The 18,742-nt window shown below is 46.9% G+C and overlaps 1 protein-coding gene across 1 annotated transcript in view; it reads right to left on the reverse strand.

Moving 5' to 3' along the window:
* Positions 1-18,484, reverse strand: part of LOC109529119 (microtubule-associated serine/threonine-protein kinase 4) — a 35,031-nt gene extending 16,547 nt beyond the window's left edge. Inside the window, 5 exon segments of the mRNA XM_074895041.1 lie at positions 2,654-2,734; positions 6,286-6,317; positions 10,594-10,730; positions 11,749-11,887; positions 18,014-18,484. Of these exon segments, the coding sequence (XP_074751142.1) occupies positions 2,654-2,734; positions 6,286-6,317; positions 10,594-10,730; positions 11,749-11,887; positions 18,014-18,154 (530 nt within the window). The 5' untranslated portion in view covers positions 18,155-18,484.
* Between the last annotated feature and the right edge of the window lie 258 nt (positions 18,485-18,742).

An 18,742-nucleotide genomic window follows, 5' to 3' on the forward strand; every position in this document is an offset into this window, starting at 1 on the left:
ATAATGAATAATATGACTTTATTCTCAAATGATGGTGATGTATCTCCAAAAAAACATCAATTTATCACATTTAGTATGGCTTTAATTTGATGCCGATGATTTTAGCTGACATTTTTTTTTTAAACTAAATCAGACGCCACACCCAAATTCGCCCCAACACATCACAAGATTTGGTTGTTGTTTTTGCAAACAGAAACAAAAACTGCGAGCTGACTGCAGTAACATGACACATGACAACCGGCTGTAAACACGGCCCGAGTCCAGAAAGCACGTTGCGGCACGCTCCCGTCTCAGGTTGAGCGCTTACTTTGGGCGGCGAGAAATGTGGCACAGTCAAAGTTGGACAGCGCCATCCAAGCACTACATTCCCACATGACGTCAAAGTCGCGACGGTAAAATTTTAAAAATGCCTGGATAGGACTTCATTCTCATACATTTGGATTATTATTAGCATCCATCTGGTAACAATATTACACAATTCTTGTAAGATAAAATAAGAGTATTCAGATAAAAGATAACAACTTTGGGTCTGGATTTGAGGGAAAAAAAAAAAAATCCCGTTTCGATTGATGAGTCCCAGAAGCAATCAGAATTAAGTTTGTCTTTTTCCCCAATTTTTTTTTTTTTAACAGCTCAAGAAAATAGGAAATAGGATTGCAACTTTTTTCTACAAAGATTTTTGTTCAAAATATGGAGTATTTAACTTGATAACTGACTCAAAAGCTCTCTTTCAAAGTTAACAAAAGGTAGAAAAAAAAACAATAAGATTCCGTCTTTTTTCTAAAAATAAAAATTCTCTTGGAAAGCGTGAATATTTGGAAGAAACGCCCCCCAAAAAATACATTTAAAAAAATTGGCCCACTCTCACAAAAGATTTCATTTCAAGTCGTTTTGACAAAGAAAGTTAAAAAAAAAAAACATCTCAGTTGCTCCGTCCAGCCAGCATAACGTGACAATGCCCTAAACCAGATGCAATAACTGGCCGTAAACACTCCCGAGTCCAGAAAGCACGTTGCGGCACGCTTCCGTGTCAAGCTCATTCCAAAGCAATCCGTCCCAAGGACAAGGGCGGAGCGGCTGGCTACCTTTGGGAGCGTCGCAGGCGAGCTCTTCCCAAGAAATGCGGCGCGTAAAAGTTGGCCATGGGCGTCCAAACGCTGCAATCCCACGCGCCGTCCGAGTCGGGACAGAGCAGCGGGAGCTGAGCGGCGCTCGACTGGAAGCGGCGACATTGGCGTTCCGCGTTCGGCTGCGGCATGAGGACGCGGCGTCCTCCCGCGGATAAAAAGACGTAATCCCCGGAGGATCTCCAGTGGACGATCCAGGTCAGGTTGCAGGGGAGCTGCGACGGGCGAGCGCAGCTGACTCTTTGTTTGCACGTAACCGGCACCTACCGCTGATTACGCGGTGGGAGGAGGCTGACGGAGGAGGAGGAGGAGGAGGAGGAGGAGGAGCTGGAGCATCATCCTTCTCTTGGGTCGCCTCCAAAAGTCTGACAGGTCATCGTATGAATGTGGGAATTCCTCCAGTTGTGTTCGAAACACAAAAGAGGTCCAGTGGACCCATGTATACCGTATCCGCACAAAGTAGGGATTTTGTTATCTTTGGGGGATTTTTTTTTGGACAAATGCTCCTCAACCGTGGAGAACACTCCCCTGCTCCACGAGCCGGACGCTCCCAATTTGACCCCTTTGATACGTCTCACATTGGGGACGTAACGATTGGCCGCCTGATGGCAAAAGTGCGCACGCGGTCGCACCGCGGCGAGCATTGTGTCACGCCTCCGATGAATTTGGCGGCTAGGAAAAGCTCGGGTGGGGGGAGGACTTTAGGATGGAGGCACGACCTCGCGGGAGAGAGAGAGCAAAGTCCCAGCGGCGCAAAAACAAAAGTCGCCCGCTCTGCAATAAAAGCTGAGAGATAAGAGCCGACGCGGAATGGCGTGATTTTTCTCGGCTGCCTTTAGCACTCGATTCACATTCGAGTGAACGAACACCCGCGAAGAATCATTGCAAATATTCGCCACACCTCTTAATGCAGTTTCATCACAGGATCAGATTGGTGGAAAGTCCAAATTTGACCCTCTTGTGATCCTATTTAACATCTCTGCATTTTAAATTCACTCCAATGCCCTCACACGACTCGGCCGTCTTTCAGGATCATTTCAACGGCGGCGAGATAAGCCGCATTGTCAGCTTCGTTTTGACCCCAATATGACGCAAAGACAGACGAGGGACTCTCAAAAGGTGTACAATTGCCTATGGAGGCCACAAGATGGCAGCAAAACATTACTTTTCTATGAAACAGGGCAACGGTCTGTCTGAATGAAGCTCCTCCGTTCACTTCACCATAGTTCCCTTGGCACCAAAGCAACATGACAGGAAAAGACGAGTAGAGAAAGCCGAACTCTATTTGCGCTTAATCAGACCCACGTTGGTGGAAAAACGTTTCCAAATGAATGGTCTCACATTGTTTTGTTTTTGTTGTTATCTTTGGACAGTTTTGCCCATTCTTTGTTTCAACCCCATCATGATTTCATTCCATTTTTGCTGTTACATTCAATGTGGGGAAAAAGTCAAGCGCGGCGCTCGATCGCCACGTGGCTATTTTGATGCCGTGCAGCAGGTGGGCGGGCGTGGTGCCACTCGCTTACCTCCAGAAGTGAAAGGCGTGCAGAGGGCTGCACGGACTGCAAGGACTAGTGGGAGTGGGGCTCAAACTTCGAGGCGTGAGGCTGCAAGTTAAACGGAGCAAAGTGAAATAGTTCACACTTTCCACCCCCCCCACACACACACACACCCACAGGGTAGATTACGAAGGTCGGACATGTGCACTCGGCCGAGGCGTTTGTCTCTCTTCTGGAGTCAGATGAATGGCTTTGACATTGTGTCTCCTCTATGGTAGGAATAAAAAATAAATAAAAGACACCACGCAGTGTCGCTGCAGTGCTGAGGTCACGCTGAGGTCAGCAGATTTTACTGCAGTGTGTTTAGAAACTCATTAGCATCAGATTACGCCTACATGAAAGCCACAAATCTAATTCTGCATATTTTTTTTATCACATAAAATGTAACCATTTTAAGATGTGTTTTCTACCCCCCAATGCACCGCGGTCTTCACTTTCTGAAGCCATACTGGGAAGACACAGCTCCACAAAAAAAGTGACTCTTGTTTAACGGCAACAACAAAATGATTGTTAAATCATTTCAAATGTCACACTGATCATTTTAACAAACTAAATGTAACAAGATTTTAGTCTGGACGACGAGCTTTCTTTCTAATTTGCCCACCAGATGGAGCTACACTGCCTGGATTCAAAGCATGCAGCAAGGTTTCACCCCTTTTAAGGTCGGAACCCGACGGCAGCATCTGGTGGGCAAATCCTAAGTGGCCTAAGAACACTTGGTTCGGACGGTCCCCCGTGACGGAGGCTGTGGCCACTGTTGCGCCATGGCCATTTCCAGACGGAAAAAGCCAACGGAAGGTGTATTTTACCTGCCAAATGGCAGACTGATGTCAGTAATCCCCCCCAACAACTGAAAACGACAGTCCAGAGGGTCTTGGCATTGGGCCGGTCCCCAGTACAAGGTAAAAGGTTTTGAAAACAGCCACAGTTTCAAAACGGCTGAAACTCGAAATCAGCAAGATTGAGACTTTTTTTCGCGTGCTCAAAGGGGATAGCTGATAACAAGCTATTTAGCATCGCCTAAAATCCGCTCAGGCATGACTTCACAAAGAACAGAGAAATAGCTACTCGTTTACTGACAAAGAAGTACTTCTATAGCAGAAAGAAAGAACAAAAAAAAAATCTACTTTTCCATTGAGTAATGTAGCTACCGAGTGGAGTCAATGGTCAAAGTGTGACATTTTAGCACTGGAATTGCAATCTTGCCCAACTGGGTATTTTTGCTTGCGGGTATCATAGCGTCAGGCCGATCCTCTTGCCAACCCGTTTCGAAGTTACAAATATGGTGCAATTAACGAGATTGCGCAGCCGGTTGAGAAAGCGTGACTGGTACAAGAATTTGGTGGCGCACTCTGGCATAAGCCGAGAACCCGGTCCCTTGCGCAAGAGGAGGCGGAGGCCGTAACTGGCCGCAAAAACAACAGAGGCTGTGGAATACGGGCTCCATGCAAATATGTCCCAGAATTTTGAATCGGTTAGCGGCGGACTACGCGCTACTTGATGTCGTCGTAGACCATGGACCACCTCAAGTACGGATACCTGCTGTTGCCGTATCGGTACAAGCTCGCGCGGTACTGTCACGTCGCAGCCTGAGTTGAACTCGTTGTCCGCGCATGTGTGCGGTAATCCTATTACCGCGGACTGCAAAATAACCTTGACAGAGGGTCTGGGAAACGCACGGACACATTGCGGGTACAGAAAGAACTGCATCCAAGAACCGCGTCCCCTGCTCTTTTTCCACCCCATTGCAGATTAGACAACAGAAGGGGGACAAACACCTCAACTCTGCCGCATACGGCGACCAAAAGACGGCAGGGAGAAGCTGCCGCAGTCAGTGGTGACCTGCTAACACCGCGGCTGTTTCCAACGTTTACATTGCGGCATGTGCATCACGCACGCACGTGCAGCAGTCCCCCCCCCCAACCCCTCCAAGCGCACGCACACACACACATACACGCACACATGCACACGATAAGTGACTTCCTGCTGCAGATGCTAAGGCTAGCAAGGCAGCATACTCACTCGAGCGTCAGACCAGGAATTCTCAGCCGTTCCCGTTGGGCTTTCATGGCTGCCTCTTTGCTCGATTGTGATCATCATAAGAGCTCGGCGCCTGCCTGCAACGCGCCCATGCCGTCCGTCCGTCAGCCAGCCAGCCAGCCGAGCCAGCCCAGGTCCCGCGCCCCCCCCCCACCCCTCCCTCTCTCGCGCTGACAAAGAGCAGTCAAAACAGCGCGATGAAACGACGACAGCGACACCCCCCACCCACAAAAACAAAAGGGGGGTTCAAAAGGAAGAATATCAAGATTGGGGATGGCGCTTGTTGTTTTGGTCTTTCCACCTTGAAGCTGTCAAACAAGACCCTCGGCTGCCTGCGGAGGGACAATAGCCCCTCCTCCTCCCTCTCCTTCATAATCGACCAGCCCCCCTCACCTCCCTCTTTTGACAGAACCCACCCACCCCACTCCCCAGCAGCAAGTGACACCACCACCTGGCGACGAGCTGCAATGCAACCATAGGTGGCTGATCACGTGAGAGAAGATCGCATTTGGGGGTGTTGGCATACATGCCAAACGGGGGCAAATGTATATTGGATGACACTTGAATGCGCTGCGTACAAACAGTTGGGTCACTGTGGCAGGGCCGCAAAGGGCTGGACATTTTCCGTTCCATCTCCGGGAACGATCTTGACATTCGTTTTCAGCCGTGTTCAATCAATGCAGCTCCTTTATCTAAACGCGCGGCGGTCGTGATTGATTTGAGGCCTGACACCATCGCCATGGTTACTGAGGTCACTGGAGGACGCGGCAACCTGTTTGCAGAAGGATCGGATGCAGGAAGTATCACCCCCTCCCCCCGCCTCCACACACACACACACACACACACACACACACACACACACACACACACACACACACACACACACACACACACACACACCTTTGGCCAACAGAGAGGTCTCATGGTGGAATATTTGTCCAGGATGTAGATGGCACCAAAATGGTGGCACAGTGATGCAAAGAGCATTATGATGGTTTGGGAAGGGGAAAAAAAAATTTAAATAAAAAGAATGTACTCAGATGCGAAGCAGTGCCGCAAAACGATCAGCGACTGACAGGAAAGCAAGAGTTTAAAGCCTCACGTCCCTTTTTGACTGAATATTTTTGGGTGTATTTCTGGGGAGCGCTGAAAAGATGAGCAATTGACACCCGCGACAATGACAGCATATGGAACGCCGCTGTTCCTCGTCCGTAGCTGCGAACTTGCAACGGCAACAAATCGCGAGACACCAGGGGGAGGGAGAGAAGCTGATTTCACATCGGGGCGTACACACCTTTGTTGGACAATAAACGGCTGTGTGTTGAGTTGTTTTGAGGGCACAGTCGATTCACACTCTTCTACAAGCTCTGCACTGACTACTTAATATTGCAGCCAGGTGCCATTTATTCACTATTGGCCCAGCGAAAAAAATATTTGATTTATCCAAAGACGCGTAAAGCCTCACAGCCCTGCAAAACCTTAGATAAAACGTGGGAGGACGTCACCGCGGCGGCATAACAAGCATAACTTTGATTGACGCGTCACATGCGTGTACTCACAGGCTGCCTCTCCGGGGAAGACTGAGCTCCTTCTGTGAACAAAAAAAAAAAGAGTATTAAGAGAGCAGCGCTGAGACGATGTAGCGCACAAGGTTAAACTGAGGTCAGGCTTGTAGTGAAAAAGCCCAACAAAGAACTCACTGAAGCCCCGAGGGATTAAACGGCCCCGCGGCACTCGTTACTGGAAGGATAACGCAAAATCCTCACAGCCGTAATCACCTGTGACTCCGTTTGATTTAATGCTCTCTTGAAAAGTTTGACGGTAGTCCAAGGGGGTGGGTGGGGGGGAGCAGGCTAATTAGCTTCCGCTTCAGATAAAGCATACGGAATGCTGGTCCAAGTGATCGAGGCAATTTTTCAAAATGGTCGGCCATTACCTGGATGACATGGGCCTGGTAATGATCTCCACTGAAATTCTTTGGCCACGTTAACCCTTAAGAAGCATTTTCATATCATTCACTGGCTAAGGGGGCTCCGCACGCAGCTTGTCTGTGAAATTCAGATTTGTAAACGCCAACTGTAATGACTAATGCATCCCGTTGCAGTGCTTCGGATTTGAGAGCACTGCTTTTCAAATGAAGATAAAAGACGAGCGGGTGAATGTTCAGCTGACTGCGCATTTTATGGTTATTGGGCTGGGGGGGGGGGGCGTGATTCAAACGGCTGTTTTTGGTGAGAGCAGCCCACATTCTCCTGCCATTTACAAAGCTAGAGAAACTTTTTTTTTCTGATGAACAAATAGAGTCTACTTTTTCTTTTGGGTGGTTACAGTGTGATATCACGCAACATTGTTGTGGGTCTTGAAAGATCAGTCAAAACAGCAGCCAGTGAATGCGTCGATAGCACATTGAACGGAGTCCAGTTTCAAGGCTACGCCACTTGGGTTATGTTACAGACTGCATTTTGTTTTTTTTTAACGGTAATGGCGAGAATCCATTTTAAGAGTAACCCTCCTAACCCCGCTCTCAGTTCTCATTTTTAAACTTGCCGCCGCTATTTGTTGGCCAATCAGGAAGGGCCGCCGCAGAAATCCCATTCAAGACCGGAGCATCCACTCCCAAAGACAACACGAGCCACACGCACACACGGGCAAAACGCAACCACAGCCGAAACGTGACATAATAGGGGCCGTAACGCCGTCAATGAGCTTAGACAAGCCGGGAACCTATGAAGCGCTCCACCAAGAAATCGCGCGTTAAGTTGCAGCTCTCCCTTTGCTATCCATTACTTTCGCATCTGGCCATCAGACGAGCAGCCCGGTTTCCTTCGGCGAGACGAGACACATATAGAAAAGTCTACATGTGCTTGTTTCAAGCCTTTTATTGACACTCCCCATTGAAGTTAATTGTAACATCGCGACCAAATTCTTACAGTTTTCCATTCCATGTTTTACAGTCACTAAAACATATAGCTTGGTCGTACAAAAGTCCAGTGGCCTAAAGAGAACAGCCGAAACTAGCTCATGAAATCAGTATCGAGGGTGCTGTCGAAACCTTTAAAAATAAATCAACTCGAACAGGCACAACAGAAGCACCAAAGCAGCACATGCAGTGTCCCTTCTAGGCGGGTCTCCGGAGTGATACCACGTTACGGATGTGGCAATACTTCAAGTTCTTATTTTTAATTTTTTTTTTAATTTTAATAACATTAAAATTACACTATTATATTTGGGTGAAAACGATGCCATTTTCAAGTTGGCGTGTTTTCTGCAAAACTTCACAAACGCAAGACGTAACGGCATTAAAAGTGACTGCAACTTGACAATGACTCAAATCTAAGTACTTTTACTTGTATCCTGTCTGGGGGAAGGGGAAAAAAATGGCACTGGTGCATCCCGACCGAGAACAGTTTCTTTGTTAACGTAGTGTGAACAAAGTGTCAATACAAGAGCAATTCAATCCGCTTCCTCCCGGGCACGCATGGGAGGACGTAAAGGCAACAAAAGTGACCGCTAACTTCGGTCACCTTCAACGACGACGACGATGACGACGAGTCCGGTGCGCGCGCCTACCTGTAGCCCCCGCCGCCTCAGAATGCTGGACTCATCCATGGCGGCGTCACGGCTCGCCTCTGCATGGATGCGGCGCCGGCCAGCTCAACCTCGCTAATATCTGATCTGCGATGCCGCTCACTTATATGCCTCTTCTGGCTCGTCTACTCTGCAACACCCCCCACCACCCCCGCGCGGGTAGACGAAAGAGAGGGAGGAAACGAGGGGACGGAAAGGGAGGAAGGTGGGAGCTTTGGGACAATTCTTCCAAGGCATGAAAATGAGAGGATGTCCTTCCGGGCATTGTCACGCTTCACAAGGCGGGAGAAGACACTCCGGGAAGGCGGCAGGCGAGGGATTATTTGGCGTTCGCAACGCCACACGAGGCGCCAGACGGGAGACTGCATCAAACCCGACGAGTCCGCACGGAGGCAGGCGGATCGTCCAGTTCCCTTTTTTCACACCTCCGGATGCGGCCTGCGGCCACAATTCTGTATTCCGTGACTGTGTGTGTGTGTATGTGTGCCCCCCCCCCCACCCTTTTTAATTCAGCGCAGAAGCACTGCACGAATTTTAAGTGGACCTCTCACGTTCTCCTTATCAGCAGCCAAATTCCCACAGAGGAGAGCCCAGAGGGGGGTCGGGGGTGAGCGCCCATCAGAGACCACATTACAAAGAGTTTTATCAAATCCATTTGGGATTTTGGTGCCAACATGAAATACAAAGCCAAATAAATCACCCCAAAATTAATTAGTGACATTAAAACGTACTGCCACGTAAGTCTTTGCCCATTCAGAGAAAGTCAAGGCCAATGAGAGTAGAAAACTACAAACCTCAACTGGCACAAGAATCTCCAATCTATGTGAAGTGGTTTAAAATTCCAGTATGAGCGGCAGTGGTTGACTGTGGCGCCCGTCTATGGCATTTCGCATTAGACGTGAGCATGAAGCTCATCGGACATTTCGAAGCGTGTTACGTGGTTCTCTTTAACGTGTGTAACTCTTTTTGTTTGACGGTAAACTTCAACTGGGAGTAGCAAGCATTTGAACTTTCCAAGAATTTGCCAAGTTGGTGCGTGTTCAGTCAGGTGGGCTCATAGCACGCACTCGACAATTTGTTTTTGTTGCCTCAAATAAATCGCTATGCAACAGCCTGTAAGCGACGGCGCCGGACTACTTTCGAAGTTTCTTGGAATACATTGACAAGCGGCTGAATGAGATGAAACGGGTTTTCTCTCCCTCGTGGATTATCACCAATGGCAGGTGGGTCCGGAACGTGCGCCCCATTGACAAAACGGGGCTTTCGCCGTCTCAGCGGGGACCGAGAACGGCCGCTGACGAAAGAAAGTCGCAATGGCCGCCGTTATGGCCTTATCTTGCCTCCGTGCCTCCACTCTTGTCAGCGGCACACCTCGCCTTTGTCTGTCGCATTCTCGCGCCCGGAGGGTGCCGCGGCCCGCTCGCCGTCCGGCAGCAAATCAATACTCCACTGGCGGTGCGATATGGAGATAAGGCTGTCATAATCCCCGCGCCACCATCTTGTGCCTTCTCCCCTCATAATGCTGCTGGGAGATGTCCTTGACCGATAACTTTGACGACATGCAGCCGTGCGCGGTCTGGCAATGACCCTTTAAACTGACCGTACTTGCGAGTTTTTTTTTCCTGGCTCAAATTGAGGCCAAGGTAGGCAGCCCCCCGCTGGTTCAAACAAACTGATTGAAATCGCATCCAGCGAAACAACACGTGAGAAGATAGGAACCCGCTTTGATGAGATGTCAAGGTGTGAATATCATTCGTTAAAACAAAATTATATTGCTGCGGCGAAGGCAGAAACATGATGAAGAGGTGACCCCAAAAAAAGGTGGCAGCGCTTCCAAAATGGCCGTACAACAGCGCCCCCCCAGTGCAAAGCAGCAGACTGGCACGTCTGTTTCCATCGTGATGGACCCGAGGAGGACTTTCTGCGCGGTTAAGGTGAGTCATTTTTAATCATTTCTCAGTGAATTAAATCTGTCATAGTGTGCTCGGGATAGCCCCTTCAAATGTTTTCGGTATTATGATTGTCACCCTCTTTGCCATTACTTGTAATGGTAACCTTTTGCAAAAAAATAAAATAAAATAAATGAATAAATATTAATAATAAATAAATGAATGAATGAATAAAAAATAATCATTCACCAGCACATGAGATATTGATAGATTGGCTTTTGAGGCAGAATATTCTCCACCAGGTTTGGAGGAAATGACTCCAGTGTGATAAAAACAAATCAAAAATAAACAAAGGTGGGAGTCAACAAAGCCATGTGGCGCGCAACTCACCAAACTGGAAGTCAGGGACGGGTCCGACTTGCCAAGGTTGAGCGCGCGCATGCGGACCAGGTTGGACGAGGCGTCGGAAAACGATTGTGGCGGCCATGGTGTTTGCTGGGCGTGGGCCGGGAGCAGAAGGTACTGTCCTGCCGGCGTGAGAGGAACCAAGAACCAAACCCAATCAAAATACAGCAAAATCAACAACAATAGAGGACTTCACTATAGCCACGAGCAATTGACCTCCCCCCCTCCAAGAAAATAAAATAAGGTTTGTTACTGTCCTGTAGCTAGCTATTAATGCTAGTTATGTTGAAGTGACGTTAGTTTTATGAGGGGCTCTCTGGAAAACAAGCGCCCCTCAACACCTGATCTGGAGGAGCGATGCAAAAAAAAAAGATCCTCTTAAAAGATCAGGGGCAATCTCAACATTGCATAACTAGTGCGGCTGTACTCAGGAGTAGAGCAACAACGCGAGGACCTGGTCACAAAATGAAGATACTCAATACCAGAGAACCCAAAACAAACCAAAAAAAAAAAACAAACCAAGCACACGTGTGCGTGCGCAGTATAAGACTGTCCACTAGAGGTCACTGCTGCATCGACTGTGGCACAAGGATGAAGGCCACCCAAATGCGTTTTGGCTTTATCTCCTGCATTTCAGTTTGCAACTAATTGTGCATAGGACGTACATATGTTACATTAACGTCATAGCGAGCATGAATATCATATAAATGTGGATATCGCTCCAAATATGTAAATATGGTACACTCCAGGTGCATATATTCAAATTAAATTCGGAAAATGTCAATCCTTGACCACTTGTGGGTGCATGACGATACATTCTAACTAGCGGCAGTAGGTTATATGAAATTAGCTAATGTTGATACTTTGTGTTTGCGGTCATATGCCAGGCCTGCTGTTGGCCACACTGATTTATTTAATTTATTTTTTTTGCATGAAACTGTCATAAGTGGTCAAGTCCACAAAGGACGAGGAAGGAAACCCGTGGTCCATCCTTCTTCGTAAGCCCCATTTCCCTCACTCGAGGCCATGGCATGTCGACATCACGGAAACTGTCATCAGTCCACGCTTGCATACGGAAGTCACCAAGCGTGGTATCAGAAAGTCATGTGAACGATGGAAGTGTTGTCAATCCACGCTTACCTGTCAGTCCTCCGCCCAAGCTGCGTCGTCTTATGTGCTTGCCATCATCGCTGAGTTGGCGCTTGAGACGCAGCGTCAGCTCGGGCTGGCTGGACTTCCTGAGCGATGCGGAGCACGGCGGGTTGAGGATGTGGTCCAGCTGCATGGAAAACCAAAGAATATAGGCCGCGTTAGCGGTGTATCGACGTCAGAATGCCACATTTGAGGCAACAAGAACATTGCATCTCATGCAAACGTGCTACAGGTGGCACATCGCATATAAACGGTGCATGGGACACTGACTTGGTGTATCAGTGAAATGCCTTTAAGCACAGATTTGAAATGTTTTTTTCATCTCAGAAAGTCGATCATTTTCTGAAGTAAATAAAGTTTTACAAAATTTCAAAAAAAATTTTTAAAAAAGGCCATCCCCCAATAATGTATCTGTCACTAATTATAAACATTAGATAAGATGCAAATGTGCTAACTTTGGTCCTTTAACTTTGAATGTAAATAAGCTTCATCTTCCTGACAGTTAACTTATTTGAACTAAAGATAGATCAATAAATTGTGCAGTGGCGCCGAGGGGGTCAAAGTTTGAGGGGGTTATGACTGCTGATAAGCTATCAGAAGTTTCCAATAAAGTGCGCTCTAATCTAATTTTCGCCTCACACATACATACATACATGTAGATACATACATACATGTAGATACATACACACAGGTATATATATACATATAAATAAAGAAAAAACCTTGCCGAGGGCAATAGCCAGGTGACTTTTGACCTTCCCTCCTGGGTTCCTGAAGGCAACATCAAACCTAACCTGCCCTGACCTTCCTTCCTTCCTTCCTTCCTGGCTGGCTGGCTTCTTTCATGGGCCGCCTGCTGTGGACACTGCCAACAAGAGTTTATTTCCACAGCAAACACCGGCGGGTCACCACAACCAAGCTCGACTGCTATGAATATGACACACACATGATCCTTTGCTTTTGTTTGGGTTTTTTTTTTTTTCTTTCAATGAAAGAAACCAATGACTGGCTCAGGCCGGACCGAGTGAAAGTGGCAGAAAGCGGAGCAGACACATGTCCATTCGACTTTCGCTCCTCACAAATTTAGTGACAAGAGAAAACAAAGGCAAAGGAATATATGTGAAGAGTAACAACGAAGAAACGATGTCCACACGGATCACTATTCTTTCTTATGACGTGTCATGTGTCGAACCCTTCCCGGCTCATATGGTAAAGACACTTGAAAAAGGGCCGACAATGCACTGTCGGCGGTTCTTTCAGTGGTCGCTAGGACGCCGAGAGTACACGCGGGCGTTTAAAACAGGAAGCTGGAGGGCTGCGCGCCGATCACGACACAGCTCTCATCTTGCTCCCCCTGCCATTGTCTCGCTCACGTCTTTCATGTTTCCCGTGCACTGGACGGGCTGCATCTCAGCACAGCACAAAGCATCCCGGTGTAAAAATCACATAGCGGATACCAGCATCCATTTTTTGTAGTCATTGAAAATGTCGTCAATCATGGGTCATCTGTTCAAAGAAGAAGGCCAAGTCAAATCAAATGCCCTGAATCACAAAAGAGTCTCAAATGGCTTTACATGCCGCCCCCACTTATCAAATCTTAACATCATCTGATCTTAACCCCGCGGGAAGGCAAGGAAAAACTCAAATATCAAAAAAAAGCGCCGATAATGGGTTCATAGAAAGTAACAGGCTTGTTTTGCAATCCACTTCAATGCCAAATAAAATGCCATCCGACAAAACAGTGATACAATAATCAATTCTAAAAATATTCGAGAGTGGCACCCTAACTGGAACTTTGTCACCGTGAGCTAAGAGCGGTTACTTGGGCTCACCTCGTTAGCGTGTGTGCGTTAATTTGATTCATTTTATGCTAATTTCGGTTCGCCCGTTGATGACGTTTCGCATTCATGTTACGATTAAGCTCGTTTAACAGTAAATGGCTTAGCTTAACGTTTTGCTGTTCGAATACCCGACGTTCAATTGTCTTGTGGCAGTTTTACCGCCAACTCACTGACGTTGCACACGCAATTGCGCGGCTAGGCTAACAATTTGGGGAGCTGCGCAGTCGAGCGAAGGAAGAAGCCCTTGAAAAGCGCTTTGAATTAAGTTTACATTGTGTCTATGTTAGTGATTTTCCACTTAGTGCGGGTGGGCCAAAAAGAGTATTCCCCCCCCCCCTGCAATAAACAGGGGCTCACTTTACTTGACGGTGTGGTAAGACGCACTCTGTGACATAAACATCATTACTCTCTCTTTCTGGGCTCACGGTGGTAAAGTAAACTAATGTTCCACCAGACCTTCTCAGCTGACATCTGTCTTGTTCAACCCCCGCGAGGGATTTTTTTTCTTCTTCTTCCTTCCTTCAGTGTTTTTGTCCGGGGAGGGGGTGAAATCAAACTCTCACAGCGGAAAGGCAACAAGCTCAGCAGACGCGATGGCCCCAGCGGACACCGACACTTTCGGCCCCATCAACTGGCCGCAGCTCGGGGTTGTTGAACTTGGAGAGCGGTCGCGTTTCCTGTGTCGACATGATTTAAAGTTGGAAAATATAGGAGGCTCTTTCCAACGGTGACTTCACACCGCTGCGGCAGAAAGTGTGAAGAAGCACCGACAAGTGTTTCTATATTTTGCCGACGAAGCTCTCCGACACTCTGCGGGTCAAAAAAACGTGAAGCGCTATTGGGGTCATGATTCTGGAAAATGTAATTCAGGACGTTTTAAGGTCGGGTGGATCAAATTTCAGTAGGAGTCAACCCAAAAATATTCTTGACAAGAATATGTTCGATGCAACCCCACTCGTCAAAACGCGGCATTCTGATTATTAATAACGCATATGTGAGTTACGCAGTAAAATCTTGATGGTTCTTAGGCAAAGGGAAAGTATGAAAATCAGACATAATTTACGCAGAAAATCAAAATTTTCAGTGACCGAATGACGTCTGAAGTCTTCAGTTAAAGTCTAACTCCGCCTACCTTGTTTCCCTCCAGAAATTGGCCGCAGGGTAAATTCTGACCATGCGACATGTTAGCCGGCGTTCGAGTCCAAATGTACCTCTGTCGTGTGTCATTCAAAAAGTGGCAGGACAGGTGTCAAAAATCAAAAAGATGCAACGCCAGGAAGGGAAACGTTCTCTGGGAAAAGGAGAGTTAATCAGATTGCGCTAATCCTATTAGCCGCTAAAGCGTACACAGTTAGCGGGCGCCCGTCCGGCTGTCCGGGCTGACAGCAATACAAAGTTAAACATTATCCAGTGCGAGCAAATAGTGGAGTGAAGCACCGCCGGGCCAGCAATGAGGTAACTTTGATGGAATCAACAATTTGAGCCCCCAATCTGTCAGCTGAAAGGTAGCAAGGTGACAAGTGGCCGCCGTCTTTGTGGAATTTTCTTTTAAAAAAAAACAAAAAAACAATTGAGCGCTGAGGTTCACGACTGATTTTGCTTCCCATGCTAATTTTGACGGCGCAAAGTTGTGTCTCATTCTTTAATGTGCATTGTGACCGAGTTGTGTGTCTTATATGTGCCTGCATCACATTTTTGGACATCTATATGTGCCCCTGTGTGTTTCTTCGATGCTTCCAGACTTGTTTGGAAAATAGCCGTGTGTCTATTTGCGCCTGTCTTCGTCACAAAGGGGGAATTTTGCATCTGTATGCGCCTGCGACGCGAAGGTATTTGCACGTCTTTATCCGCCGCCGCCGTCGTCGTCTCTTTCTTGGATGTTTAAACGAGTGTTACCTGACGATATTATATGGTTTGGTTAAACATTCTGGTGTTTTATATGTCGGCTTTACAGTCACCTTCAGCTGAAAGTGACAAAGAACAGCTTGAAGCAAGCACACTTGGCTTCTTGTTTGGAAAAGTGTCTGGAATATATCCTTTTTTTAAACCAATTGTGGGTGGGCCTGGAACGTATGCAAATGATATGATAAACGGCGCTTCACTGGGTATTCATTCCGCTCAAGACGCGTTGGTCTTTGCCAATCCCCCTGTTATCAGTCGCTGGCAGCCCCGGAGATAGCGGGTCTTGCTGGGGCGGTGCAATCATTGACAGCCAGTCGATTTCCTTCCCTCCAAGTCAACAGGTGCTTGGAGACAGAAACGCACGACAAGCCCCCGACTCAAGTGTTTTTCAGGCACACGGCCCGCCCCGTCGTATTCGTGCCACGCCAACTGCCCCAGGATGCTTGTTCAGCAAAGCAGGATGCTCACACCTACGGGACGAGCGGACAGGTTTTTGATACTTCAACACTGCCGCCGAGCAATGTCAACAGCGTCGGCGTCACTAAAGCTAGCGGCTAACAGCTAAACTCATTTGAAATATCTGAGACATTTAAAAAAAAAATAATGTATGGTAACTTATATATATATATATATATGTATATATATATATATATATATTTTTTTTTTTTTTAAATGGAGAAACTGCTGCTGGAATTCTCCACACTCGCAATAAGCCAGGCACTTTTCTGAGCCGGTCGCAAACATCCATAAGTTCCTCATTTTCCCACCCGTCTATTTCCGGAATAAAAGTCATCTAAACATTGCGCGCGCGCGCGCACGCACGCACACACGCGCTCTGCAATTCAAAAAAAAAAAAAAAAGAAACGAAAACACATTGCTGGCAATGTTCACTACAAATAATCCAGCAAACATATTTTCTATTACCATGACGGCTACTAACACACACACACACAAAAAAGGGTGATGACTCACAATTGGATCTGTCACTTTTGTAAGATTTCACTGAGTATGGGGATAAAGATCGGTGGCGTCGCAATGCGAATACCTCCGGACGCATCAATTTTAATTTCTGCCTGTTGTGGGGAAGCTGGCATGGCAACTTGGTTTTAATTTGCACTTGGGGAGTGTAGCTGCGCCGACGTTTTAATGCTAAAAAGCGTGTGGCGTTTCACATGATGTTAGCATTAAGCTGGCAGGCTTTCAGTCGAACTTAGCTGGCTTGGTTCAAGTTTTACTGTTTAAATATGCAATGTTTCTTTTAATCAATTGATTCTCTTGGACTTTGTATTTTGCAAGCCAGTTTTGCAGGAAACTTTTTCTTCAATAGACAAACACCTTGAAGTATGCACGTTTTGCCTCATATTTGCGCCAACGAGAGTGAGAACAGACACCAAGAAAAATACTTTTTATGGTGTATCTAAAAATTTAACCGTAATGAAAATTGTACTGACGTTCATGTGTAACAATAAGCTTAAATCTGTTTAAGCTTATTGCCTGGCCTGGAACAATACGATTTACATTTCTGGTGCTAGAGTTGCCAAATAATGGTCCTTTGCGGTGGTTTTTGTTTCTTTTTTTTCAGAACCTGGGGAAAAACAGGGAGGAGTACACACGTGGGAAAAAGAGACAATATGCAGATCATAACCTCGGCCAAGCACTTTGTCAACTTGGCACAAGCTGAGGAAGTGCCTCCTCAATGTTGGTGTGGCTGTGGGAAATCTTGTTTTTATTCAAACAAGTTTTTCTCCTTTGAGTGAGGAGTGCGCTGATAAACATGCCTCATGCCTTCAGCCAAGTTTCTAAAGAAAGTTGCATTAAGTCATTAAGCATCCAAAAGGCAAGTAATGGCCTGTCATAGCTGTAAAAGCGGTGAATGACACACTTGTTTTTCACTGCCCCTTCACCTTCAATGGGATGTTTGAAAGGGGAAACAGGGTGGAAAATGGATTACTTTTATGTTGACATACCTACAAAGTATTATTAACGTGCAGTTTCATATATCGTTTCAAATACACAAGGAAAATTAAGCATTTATCCCAGTTTTAGGTTTCAGCCCTAACATAATTGACAACGGCCCCATTGGCTGATTTTGGTGTCATTTTAAGTGTGTCATGGACAAATGTAACCTGATGGCACAAAACAAGAAAGAAAAAACAAAAAGTGGAGCAGCACAAAAGTCAGAAACGGGACAGGAAGACAAAGAAAAAGGAGGGCTAGAAAGGAGCATTTGATCAAATTCAACTGTTAATTGTTTGCTTTTATCTTCTGTGGCGTCTTCTTTTTTCACGAACAAAAGATAAACGTCTGCTTGCAGATGCCCACATTTTGAGAGTTTGTCCATGGATGTGAAAATAAAACTTTGCACTGCAGTACACAGATGTGAAGGACCCTGTGATTGCCAAGCGTGGGTCCCAAAATGTGGTTTTACAGTGAAAAACGAGTGATGTTTTTTTTGAGGGGGTGGGGGAGGCTTAAGTTATGCATGCTTTTTATTTGATTTTTTTTTTTACCTTCTCGTCTTCTTCACACTCATCATCTTCTGTACTCTCTGTATTTCGATCCTCTTCCACTTTGGAAACTCTCCCGAAATCCGAGTCGAGGTGGCCGCCTCTCAAATCCACTTGGGCGGACATTTCTCCACTCCCCTCCATGGTCGTCTCACGCAAGGACGAAGAAAAGAAGGAGGAAGAGAAGACCCCCCATCGAGGACGTCCGTCCGCCCCCCAAAAAGTAAGCGTTAGCCGCTAATTATCCCGCACCTGCGCAGTGACTTCATTCTCCGCGCGGCGGGTATAAACACAACAAACGGCCGCGGAAGTAAGCAATGGAGTTGTGGCTTCTTCGCACCGGGTGGCGACCACTGTCACCTGCCGGAAGAGAAGTCCATATTTCGGTTTCAAGCGCCTCTTCCCTCGGCTCGGCCGCTAACGCTTCCGCCACTGGAACTCTCACGACCGTGGCTTCAACTAGTCCAGCAGAGAGCGGCGCCCAAAAGAGCCAAACGTAAACCGCGCCCCCATGGAGGGAGCGCCGACCAATCGCGTCGCGGCGAGTTTTGACCAACTTTAGTAAACGGAAGTCATCGCGAGTTGAGCGTGTCACGCTAATAACGATGTTGTAAAAGTTAATATGAAAAGAAAAAGTTGTAACTACATGATTAAGATTTGACTAAAAACCCGTTAAAGCGGTTGTGCGCGTGTCTTTGTGTGAGTGTGTGTTTAAGTGTTTATTTAAGGTTT

The sequence above is a fragment of the Hippocampus comes genome, unplaced genomic scaffold, assembly GCF_001891065.2.
Source record: "Hippocampus comes isolate QL1 unplaced genomic scaffold, H_comes_QL1_v1.1 scaffold145, whole genome shotgun sequence".
NCBI lineage: Eukaryota > Metazoa > Chordata > Actinopteri > Syngnathiformes > Syngnathidae > Hippocampus > Hippocampus comes.